Source organism: Antrostomus carolinensis, unplaced genomic scaffold (assembly GCF_000700745.2).
Source record: "Antrostomus carolinensis isolate BGI_N321 unplaced genomic scaffold, ASM70074v2 scaffold10876, whole genome shotgun sequence".
Lineage (NCBI taxonomy): Eukaryota > Metazoa > Chordata > Aves > Caprimulgiformes > Caprimulgidae > Antrostomus > Antrostomus carolinensis.
The window spans coordinates 39,443-50,845 of record NW_010321175.1 but is presented as its reverse complement, the minus strand read 5'-3'; the positions used below and the strand labels follow the sequence as shown (position 1 = coordinate 50,845).

The 11,403-nt window shown below is 39.2% G+C and overlaps 1 protein-coding gene across 1 annotated transcript in view; it reads left to right on the top strand.

The window, feature by feature from the left end:
- The first annotated feature begins 6,020 nt into the window (after window positions 1–6,020).
- The window catches only part of CDC42SE2 (CDC42 small effector 2), a 34,721-nt gene continuing 29,338 nt past the window's right edge, over window positions 6,021–11,403 (top strand). The window contains exon 1 of the mRNA XM_010169834.2: window positions 6,021–6,074. Within this exon, the coding sequence (XP_010168136.1) occupies window positions 6,021–6,074 (54 nt within the window). The remainder of the gene's footprint in view (window positions 6,075–11,403) is intronic.

Here is an 11,403-nt window from a genome sequence, read left to right as displayed (position 1 = left end):
AAAAAGGACAGGACACTTGTCAATCGTATGAACTTCACACTAAGATGTTCTAAAGGCTCTGCTTCAAGCTCCCAGCTGGCACTTGCAAATAATGGAAGTGGTTTGGTTCCAGTGAAAGACGAGATTATTCCTATAGCTAGACTTCATTCTATTAAAAAGAGTTTAAAAAAACAGCCTGTCTTTCTCCTTTAAGTAAGCCATACACATACCTTCATTCTATTCCACTATTTTCAATATTCTTCAAAACTTTTAATTCAGAAGCAAAGCACTCTTATAATATGTAGTCATTCATGGCTATTAATTTGTGTTGAGCTTGATTTGAAGTACCATGACAACCATTTCAGTATAAATAGGGACAAAAAAAAGAACTGACTCCAAATTACCAATAATCCCAAAATAAAACCCTATAATAACATCTTTTAAATACCTTTAGTCATAATGTTCAAAACTGTACCATAAAGACATGAATAAAATACCCTTCTGCAGAGTCAAGATGTATGTGTTCAGGGTTTGTAAATACACAAGAAGGTCTAACTCAAACTTTGAAGAAGCTTCTTCAATGTCTTGAAACTAAACTCTAAAGCACGTGGTGGGAGAGGTGGAAGAATAGGTATGGGAAAGTTATGAGGAAGCGAAAAAGGGATTTCAATCTTATTCAACCTATGCCAGTGGTGAATGTTGTCCTTTGTCTGTCAAAAGTTACTTGCAGCTCAAGTTTCTCGGGATCTGAAAGTGCATTAAAAGCAGCACCAGAATCCCCAGAAGTGTCTGCTCTGCCAGGGGTGAAAGGAGGAAGAGTGCTTCTGCAGGTGTGCTGCCCTGGTGAGATCAAGTTTCTGATACAAAATTCATGTATGAAGGCAGCTTTCTTTATAGGTAGTGTTTGTTTAAAACTTCTATTACTTCTTGTACAGATTGTTTTATTTCAAAAATCGGGGCTGGCAAGGGAGTAAACACTTCTCACTGCCTTTGAGGGCTGGAGAGCATCCTCCGATTGCTACAGCTGTAAGTGTATGGAAGTGTGCACCAACGCAACCTCTATGTTGGTTTGGACACCCCTTAATTCCCACCTCCCTCAATCCTTCTTGCTGCCACTTGACTGTGACAAAGCATCAAGAGGAAATGTTCTGGATACAACAGACATTTAAAGTGAAAAATATTTTTAAAGTCTTAAAAATACACTCTGCAATGATCATTTTCTACTTTCAGCTTGCAGGATTGAAACAAACGATAGCTGTTCAGAACCTTTAAGGCAAAAAACAAAGAAAAGTGTCTTTTATGGATTGATACTTCCATATCAAGAATAATTGTAAATTTCTTTCTTATAAAGTACCTGAGATTAAAAATCTAGAAGTAGTCCTCGCCATGGCTTTGTGCATACATGTGCCTGTTGTGGTATGTCATGTCATGTTATGACATACCATAGCATGTCATACTTAGTAATGACTTTGTGCATTTTTCACCTCTTTTTTTTAACCCTCCCTCTCCCTCCCCCTGGCTTCTCCTTAAATAGTAGTCTGAGCTTTGAAGCAAATCTAGTTAAATTCAGATGTTAACACCTGCAGTCATTTTCTTTCTCTTCCTGTGGTTTTATTTGCTTCAACTAATTGTCAAAGAGCGTTGTTACCACACTTCCTGTTTGAAGCCGTAGTGAACAGTATGCAGTCAAAGGTTATAGAGGGTTCACCCTTAAAAGGAACTTTATAGGTGTTTCTTTAAAAATAGGAGGCTGTTTTTAAGCTATACAATTAATAAGTAGCTTTATTCTAACTGACCCTCCACAGCAAGGAGCATATTCCTGTCTGGATCAACTAAGGTAAATGCTTTCTCACCCACTTTTTGACAGTAAACGTGAAGAGTTTGGAAGGGAGATAGGTTTCTTTTTTTTTACCCTTCCTTCTTTCCTGCTCAGTTTATTTCCTACAGAAAAGTTAATACTGCTTTAATAAGAAAATTGCTCATACTGTAATAGAATGTGTTCCACCCCCATTATCCATTAGTGCAGTGCTTGCATGTACTGCCTTTATGACTGGTATTTAACAATAAGCAGGAGGCTTGTGTTTTGCATTAGATCAGCTACTGTGGAATAAACTTTGCAGTAATGAAAATTACCGTATTGGTTTTCACTTTTAAACAATGTATTCTTTTTAATATCTTCATTTCTTCATGCTACTTAAAATTTCTATAAGTGGGATGAAATTAGTCATGTATGAGGTATAGAAGCCTTAAAAGACAGCATGACAGTCCTGTGTGTTCCTTCAGTGTGAATTGTACAATCTAAAATAAGTTGCATTCAGAGTTCAGAAAATTTAAATGGGAAGAAGCAAATATGTGTCTCACCATTCACCACTGATTAACTTTCTGGTTCAGAATAAGCACCTTGTCTTTTTGACGTGAGCTGTATGATGTTCTGCCGCTCTGAGCACTGTAAAACTATGTAAAGAGCAAAACCAGTGATGGAGCTGTTGTCTTGAACTGTGTTCTTCAGCCTCTGTTGTCCTCTTTATCTGGCAAGTCTACACAGACAAATGCAGCAACACTTGAGAACAGAACTGTATTAAAAGCACGATCCTACAACGAAGCAGAGAACTATCTGTGAAGTATTGCACATGTTTGGGGATCTGATTAACTGCAGCTAGGTTTGAGGTGCCGTCCAGGCTTTGCAGGAACACTTTCTCATAAGGTTGCTAGTCGGCTGATACTGCATAATTATGTGACTGATAGCTTTAGGTCAGTATGATGCTTTTTTCTTTCTTTCTTTCTTTCTTTCTTTCTTTTTAACCAATAATTTGGGAAAGAACAGCAGAATTTTCCTGTTTCAACTTGCTCTTTAAACAAGCAACCAGCAGTGTAAGAGAAGTCCTAGTGTGGTGCTGTTGACATCACAGTGCTGATACGCTTTTTTTGCCTTCAGTTTAATTGCTTTTTCTTTCCATTTTGGTGTGGCAGATTTAGACCTGATCTTTTATATTACCTTGGCCACTGTAAAATCATTTGTATAGCAGAGTTGGGGTGTATAAAATTCCAGTGCTCTAACAAATACTGCTAAGCATTTGTTTGCCTTTTAAGAGGTTCAGTTACTGATGGTTTTCTCCAGGCTTACAGCTATGTCTTCCCACCACTGTTTTTTTAAATTAAGAGGTAACAGATTGAAAAACTGCTTGGTACTGATTACAAAACCGTGAAATTAAAGGCAAATGTGGCACTACACAGGCTACAGATGATAAAATATATTTTTAACAATGAATGTCTTATCAGAGACTATTACGCATGTCTCGAGATTAGCTTTGTCATTCAGCAGCTTTTGATTTAAGGGCAGGAGTCAGTTTCAAAGAGAACTCTGTCCTGGAGGGCACAAGTCCTGCATGCTGACAATGCCTGGGTGGAGAAAGTCTTCTGCACCCTTGAGTATTCTGTAACCAGGAAGAGCCTTCTAGGCTCACAGGAGCATGCACAAACACTTTGGATTTGTTCCTTGGGCTTCAGCTCCACATGGTGCTTAACACCGCAGTGAGCTGGGGGAGTGTGCCAGCCATCAGTGAGCAAATGAGGGGATGGGTTGACAGAGGAATTTCCCTGCCCTTTCCATGTACATCTTCTGTATAGAAATGTAACCAAGGATGGAAGTTAACCCTCCATGAGAACAAGAATTTAGTATTTTACATCTGGACAAAAAGAGATTGTGAGGGAGCAATAATACAAGTGTCAGAATTTCAGGAGCTGCAAATCAGAATAGTGGGTCACTTGCGCTGCAGGAGCAGCCCACTGGAATTTATCTGTTTATAGCTCTGGCAGGTTACAATGTATTAGACTTCAAAATGCTCTAACTTTGAGTACTTGCTTTCTCAGTTTCTTATAATATGACCAACTAGCACTGGGTGAGCATTGCTGCATTTCAGAACAACTTGGAGCTTATCTTCTCAGAAGTAAAACCACCAAGTTTTAAGGAGAGATAAGGTGTACAGTTACTGGACTAAAATTGTCAATTTTTACATGCTTAACAGGAGTTAACCATGTTTTAGTTCCAATTTTGTTACATATTGAATCAAGTTTAGAAAATAATTGTGTAGCATGGAAATTCTGAGACTACAGAGAAGAGTGTTTTCTTACTAAGCTTTTCTATATTAGTCCAGCTCTTGCTATTTAAAGTTGATAAAACCTTCAGTAACCAGAAGAATTGAGAAAATTATGTGAAGCTAACTAATTATGAAGTGAGAACTTCCTTAGAGACTTTTAAAGTTATTTTAATTCTTGGATTTACCACTGTTGGTTGGTAATTCCCATGTTTTATTGCAGCTTCTTGACACATACATGGGATTTAGATTATAATCTTTGAGATAGAAAAAAATCTTCTTTTAAGTGGTGAAAACATGTAATATTAGTACTGTACTAATACTTTTTTTGAAGTCTGACAAAAGAAAGGTTATGTAAAAGGAATTTTTGGGCTTTGTTTTTTTCTTACCCTCAAGATGTTCTGTTTAACAAAATTGCTTTGCTCTGTATGGTGTTAGAGAAGAAGCTAGCAAAGCATTTTTCCCCCCTTCCTATTCTGATTTTCAGGCAAGAAATGCCACAAACAGGTGTATAAACTTAATTTAAACACTACCAGTAGCTTTTTCAGAGCTGAGAGAGACACATACTTTTGGTGGGGTTTTGCTATTTAGATGGTGTTACTGCAGCATGCGTTTATTTATTGAAGAGCCTCTGTTAGTCTCTTAAAATTTAAGAAGTGGGAAGCTTCCCAAGTACTTTGGACTTAGTACAGGAAAGGTGCTGCTGTATTTCTGTATGTATGCGTCGTAGCCAACAGTCTGGAAAGTATCTGGCTAGTAGTGGCTGCACAGAACAGTAACTTGGCTTGTATGTAGTAAATGAAGGATGCAGTCATATATAGAATTATTAAGGAGTATGTATGTAAAAACTTCTGAATACTCATTATCTCACTTTCTCTGCAGTCAAAGTCTATGATAGATGGCAAGATAAATGACCAGGGTGAAATTTCACAGGAATTTTTATTGCACTCTTACTGAAAGAAACTGAGTTGGAGATTAACCAATAAACATTATTTTAGCAAAGGAATGGTTGGAATCTGGAGCCTCAGTTGTTCCACATGAGGAATTTTAGAGGTTTAAGGAAACAGTTTCAAACTCTACAAGTAATCTCTCTTTTTGAAGCCAACTGTAAGTGAAGCAGGAGAGTAGAGAAAGTGGAACGAAAATTCCCTGAGTTGACCAAGTCCAGCCATTTTGCAAATTTTCCATGTACAGGAATTGATTTACTTGTTTCTTCGATATTTGGAAAAGCACGTCTTTGCTCAACAGCTGTGCAACAGAGTTGAGGTTAAATATTATTTAAACCTCACACTGTGAATGGACTGGGTAGCTTTTCCATTGAGAAATATGAAGTGTCAATAGACAAAATTACCTAAGAAATTTAAAGGAGTGTATGGGCAATTGTCATTTTCCAAAATGCCATTTGAAAGTTAGATCAGAGATAGTTGCCAAAAGATTGGACACCAGTTCTTCATGTCACTTCATCTAGCTAGAGCTGCACTGTAAGCCTCATATGGATTTCTAGTACATGCCATTTTTCATAGTCACTCTGGAAATAAGCACATGGCTTGTTTGCTAGTGTCTCCTCAGTCTGTGCTTCAGGATATTACTAAGAAATCATTGGTGTGGGTGGCTGGCTGGCTGGGAGCACGAGATTCTGTATATTCTTTCTTTTGATGTAATGTTCTTCTGTCTTCAGGTTCACATAACGCTAGGGACCAAAGAAGCATACGTAACATTTCTGTGGTGCTGGGACGAACCTTCTGAAAGAAGACTCTAAAATAACTTTTTGCCTTCAAGTTGTTTGTCCTGGGACTGACTTGTCTTTGAAGAAGAGCTCAACAGATAAAAGATTTTCACATTGGAACCATTATAAATAAATCTATTTAAAGAACTTGCTACCTGGAGACAGATTTACGGAGGTTGAGTCCTGCTTTTCATCCGTGTTCCCACTTCAGACTCTAAACAATGAGTGAGTTTTGGTTGTGTTTCAACTGCTGTATTGCGGAACAGCCTCAGCCTGTAAGTATGAATATTGACACTGCTTTTTTTTTTGTGTAATTAATAATATAGTTCACATTTTCTGGTTTTCTTACAGCTTTTTAAATCAGTGCTGTTTGTCCAAGCCCTGTGAGAATTAAGGAATTAACTAGCATCTTGGCTTAGTGTGGACAAAAAAATGTCTGTTCTAGACTGTTGTCACACAGATATTATGCTGTCCTTAAGATCAAATCTATCTATCCAAAAATCTTTGGAAAGAGTCTTCATTTGTTTGAATTAAAGAGGAAGGGAAAGGAAGGAAAGGGTGAGGAGGACCTAAACTATCATTCTAAAATAAGTAATTTTTGAGTGGAGATCTGTACAGGTCCTGACTTTTGTATAGTTTAAGACCTGCCTTCAGGTGGGGCTGGACAATTATGAAGGAAGTAAGTTATTCTGTTAAAAAGTCTATAGTGTAATCCAGTCCTCCTCCACCTTAATTTAATTAAGGCTTTTAGCCATAGTTGTTTTGTCAATTTTAGATGAAACTTTAGGAGAGTGAAGGAATGCACTCATACCATAAATACATTTGGGTTTTTTTAATAGAATTTGGAGTGGCTGTTGTGTGAAAATTACATAGCAAACAGTTGGATAGAAGACCATTTCAAAGTGTATGTAAGGAAGACAAAAAGTACAGAAATATTCTTGGATTTCATGTCTTCTAAGTACCTTTAGAGTGTGTTCTTGAGTCCAGTGCTGCTGGGAGAAAATCTGCTTGCATGAAGGTAGAATTAACCAGGAATATGGTTAGCACTGAGAAAAATCAGTGTATGGTGTGACATCTAGGTTAAGCTGTGTGAATGTATAGAAAGGATGGTCTTCTTGCAAATACGTGGAAAAGAGCCCAGTTACTACTAAAAGATATGCTGGAATTACAGTGACCAAGAGAATCCCAGAGTGAATAGAGCAAACTCACATTAATATGCTCAAATGATAATATTTGGATTTAGGGAAGCCAAAGGATAATAAAAAAAAAATAATCTGATGTTAGTTATTGTCATTGCACAAAGCCTCAATGCCAGACTGATCCTTGAGTGGCAGTGCAAATATTGAAATATTAATGGTCATACTTTTAACAAATGAATGCAACTTTACCTCACTCTTAGTCGAGTTGTGGGAGATTAACTCTGACATACCAACATGGGAAGTTGCAGTCCTCTCCTGTTGTTTAAATACCATGCAGTCTTTTAAAATGCTAGCTGCATCCATATATAGCCAAAGTTATTTGCCTAGTTTTTGGAACATATATTTCAAGTTAAAATAAGGTATGATTGTTATTTTTAACAGCCTTTGAGATAGAAAATGGCATATTCTGTTTGTTTACAAATTTACAGGAATTCTGAGGCTCAGTCCTTATAAAATCTTGACTCAGGCTTTAACATACAGTTAAGTTGTTGCCCAAGAAATACATGGTATGTTAATACAACATGTAGTGATCTGTGGGTCATGAGTCATGGAAACAGTGGAGAATGTACTTCAAAAGTGGAGAAAAGGGAAACAACCCATTTTTGTATGTTTTTGCTGATCTGGTGGTGTGCATGTGCTTAGAAAAATAAAACCATCCTTAAGTTCAAGATACAAACAGCATGTTGCTGTGCATTCACCTAGTTCCTGAAATCTGCCTTTCAAGTGTTTTAGGAGCCTGGCTCGTTATGAAGTGCCAAAATTCTTCAGGATCCATCACAGAAAAAAGAGTTGTGGGCCTTCCTTGACGTGCTTGTCAATAGGCACTTAGTTGCATGTTTGGGCAACTTACCTGCTGAATCATAGAATCTCCTGGTTGGAAAAGACCTCTGAGATCATCAAGTCCAATCATACCTGTCCACTACTAAACCATATCTTCGAGCTCCCCATCTACCCATCTTTTAAACACCTCCAGGGATGGTGACTCAACCACCTCCCTAGGGAGCCCATTCCAGTTGCTGAGAACCCTTTCAGTGAAGAAGTATTTCCTGACATCCAATCTGTACCTCCCTTGGTGCACCTTAAGGCCATTGCCTCTCGTTCTGTCACCAGTTACCTGAGAGAAAAGACACACACCTGCCTCGCTACAGCCTCCTTTCAGGTAGTTGTAGACAGCAATTAGGTCTCCCCTCAGCGTCCACTTCTCCAGACTAAACAATCCCAGTTCCCTCTGCCACTCCTCATAAGACTTGTTCTCCAGCCCCTTCACCCTTCTCTGGACACGCTTCAGCAACTCAATGTCCTTCTTGTAATGAGGGGCCCAAAACTGGACACAGTACTCAAGGTGCAGCCTCACCAGTGCTGAGTACAGGGGCACAATCACTGCCCTGGTCCTACCAGCCACACTGTTTCTGATACAGGCCAGGATGCCATTGGCCTTCTTGGCCACCTGGGCACACTGCTGGCTCATGTTCAGCCGGCTGTCAAACACCCTCAGGTCCTTTTCTGCCAGGCAGCTCTCCAGCTTCTTCTCTGCAAGCCTGTGGTGCTGCATGGGGTTGTTGTGACCCAAGTGCAGGACCCGGCACTTGGCCTTGTTGAACCTCATACAGTTGGTTGCAGCCCATTGATCCAGCCTGTCCAAGTCCCTCTGTAGAGCCTTCCTACCCTCAAGCAGATCCACGCTTTCACTCAGCTTGGTGTCATCCGTGAATTTACTGAGGGTGCACTCAGTCCCTTCATCCAGATCACTGATAAAGATGTTAAACAGGACTGGCCCCAACACTGAGCCCTGGGGAACACCACTTGTGACTGGCCTCCAGCTGGATTTAACTCCATTCACCACCACTCTTTGGGCTCAGCCATCCAGCCGGTTTTTGACCCAGCAGAGTGTGCCTGTAAAACATGCTAGGTTTTAGCCCCAAAATGCTGGTACTTACTGCACTGTTGGATCAAAGGATAGGTGAAACGTGTAAACTTGTATACAAGCTACTTGTCCGTCCCCTTCTGTGCGTTCAGTCAGTTTAGTCCAGTTTCTCAGGAGAAGTGTCTCACCTGCCAGGTCTTCTGTCTTTCATGTGCCTTCCTTCATTTTTACCTCCTGCATCTCAGCTTCTTCGTGGCCTGACTAACAGTCTCCCAGCCATTACTTTCATGTTCAGCCATTACATGTTCAGCATGCTCCTTCTGTGGGAGGACTAATGTGGTCTTGTAGCAACACTAACAACCACCAGCCTCTCAGAATAAACACCTGGAAAGCAGGAAGTTACTTAATTTGCTACTTGTTCTGATCAATGCCTAAAATGTTCCTTTTGTTTGTTTCTCTGAAACATAATTTTTTTTCTTATTATCTTTGTCAGGTGATGATATCTGGGACACCTTTAATGTCATGGATAGTGGCATAAATATTAAGTCTCTTCGCTGGAGAAAAAACCCTGGACCTTTTAGTAGTTGCATGTTTCTGTGATATTTATAGCTTCCATTTTGCTAAGGGGTTTCCCTCCTGTCTTAAAATCTAGGATGCAGGAACTGTCTCTGTTGCTTTCTTCTGGCTAAGTTCTGACATATAGTATTAGGAAGCTGCAGTACAGCATCTCCACTCTTTGCAGCTGTAGTGCACTTAAAATGAAAAACTTGTAGGTGCACTGAGTCCTTGCAGTCAATTTTGTAAACACCATTACTTGGACTGTACACAAAAGCATTTTCTAGGTTATTGCCAATACCCTGTCTGCCTTCCAGACTTGCACACTGGTGCTTTCCAGTGCATTTTCATGGTTTTTGAACCATGTCTTTTTAGATAAGATTTGCGAACTTTATGGCTGTAAGAATATATTACTTACCTAATTTTACTGCCATCACTTGTCTAATAGCATGCCCCAGAGCAGAACAGTAACAATATTGCACTTATATATTAGTGCATTTTAAGATGTTCTTTAATTATAAAATAATTCAAATATTACCATCATCTTTTATTGAAATTTATCACGGCACAGCTTTTTGTCTCTTGTCAGCGCTGAACGGCTGCACCGTGTTGCTGTGAAATAAAACACGGGCATCTTGGAAAGCAGTGTTTTACTCTCTCTCCTAATGTTAACTTTGGTTGCTAAATAATTCACTTGATGTTTTCAAGACTGCAGTGCTCATAAGATCATGGAAAGGACATGTTTGAACATGGGTCTCTACGCTTCTCTGAAATGGGATTATCCACGAAGAAACTGAGTATGGAAAGAAACAAAACTAAATAGTGATACAGCTGAAGGAAGCGTGTTCCTGGTGGTGGCTTAGGTCTTGCTTCTTAACGGCCTGGGGTCGTTACCACAGTGGAATGCAAACAAAAGCCAAGGGAAGGAGTTCTCATATCAGTTTCTAGTTTTCTTTTGTCATATTTGGATTGATAATATATTTTACCACAATGAAGACTTGAGACAACTAGTCTGAAAACTATCTATTTTCATGATACTAAGGAGGTGATATTAATCTCTTAATAACAATGTTCAGGTTTTCTTGGTTGTTTAAATAGCTTGAATTCAATCTCTTATGATCTAACCCAAACCTTCTTTATTTTGAGAAGAGTAGTACTTTCTGTGATCACACCACATTTCTTACACCTCCCACTGATACCCTTTAGAGGTTCTGTAAGCTGATACTGCACTTGCCGGTGACGAGTCTTTCTTCCTGTGCTGTCGTTCCATCCACTGCTACGTTTCAGTAAGCTCTGCCAAATCCCCACTACCAGATGCATTGCTTGGTAGCAGAAGTTCAGAGAGCCTTTTATCTTGCAGGTTTTTAGAGAACATGACTGTGGTTTCTTTCTTAGGCTGAGCTCATTACCTGCACCAGGAATCTGTTCTTTTCCTCCACTTTCTTTTGTGTGTGTGTGTGTTCTGCCCATTTTCAATTTGCAAAGTTAGTTTTCGGTCTGAGAAGCCTTTGGTCATGATCTGGTGCACTCCCGCCTAGCTTGGACCACTGCCTAGTACAGCTGAGCTCTTCAGTTTCCTTTCACCTTGCAGTACAATTACTGCTCTACTATAAAAGAGTAAACTGTGCTCTTCTTCTTGCTCTGAGCTTCCTTCTTTAGTTGATTAGTTTGTTTTGTTGCTTGTCTCATGTTGGAATTATTTCCATTTTGTATTTTGTCAAAGGGCTATTAAGGTTTTGCTGCCTGCTATGTCATAAATGTTTAAAGTGGTTTAGAAAGTGAAGTTTCCTTCATGTCTTTTTTGATGTATGGAAGAAGCTTGACAGATCTGTATTTAGAGTGGGGAGGCCTGTCTTAAAATACTGGCAGAAGAAACCCTGTGGATACTGCTGTATTTGTCAACTGAACAGAATGCTGAATGCTTCGGCAAGATAAATGATCGTGCTTGTGGTTACTTAAAGAAATTAACCACTGATTAATATAGTC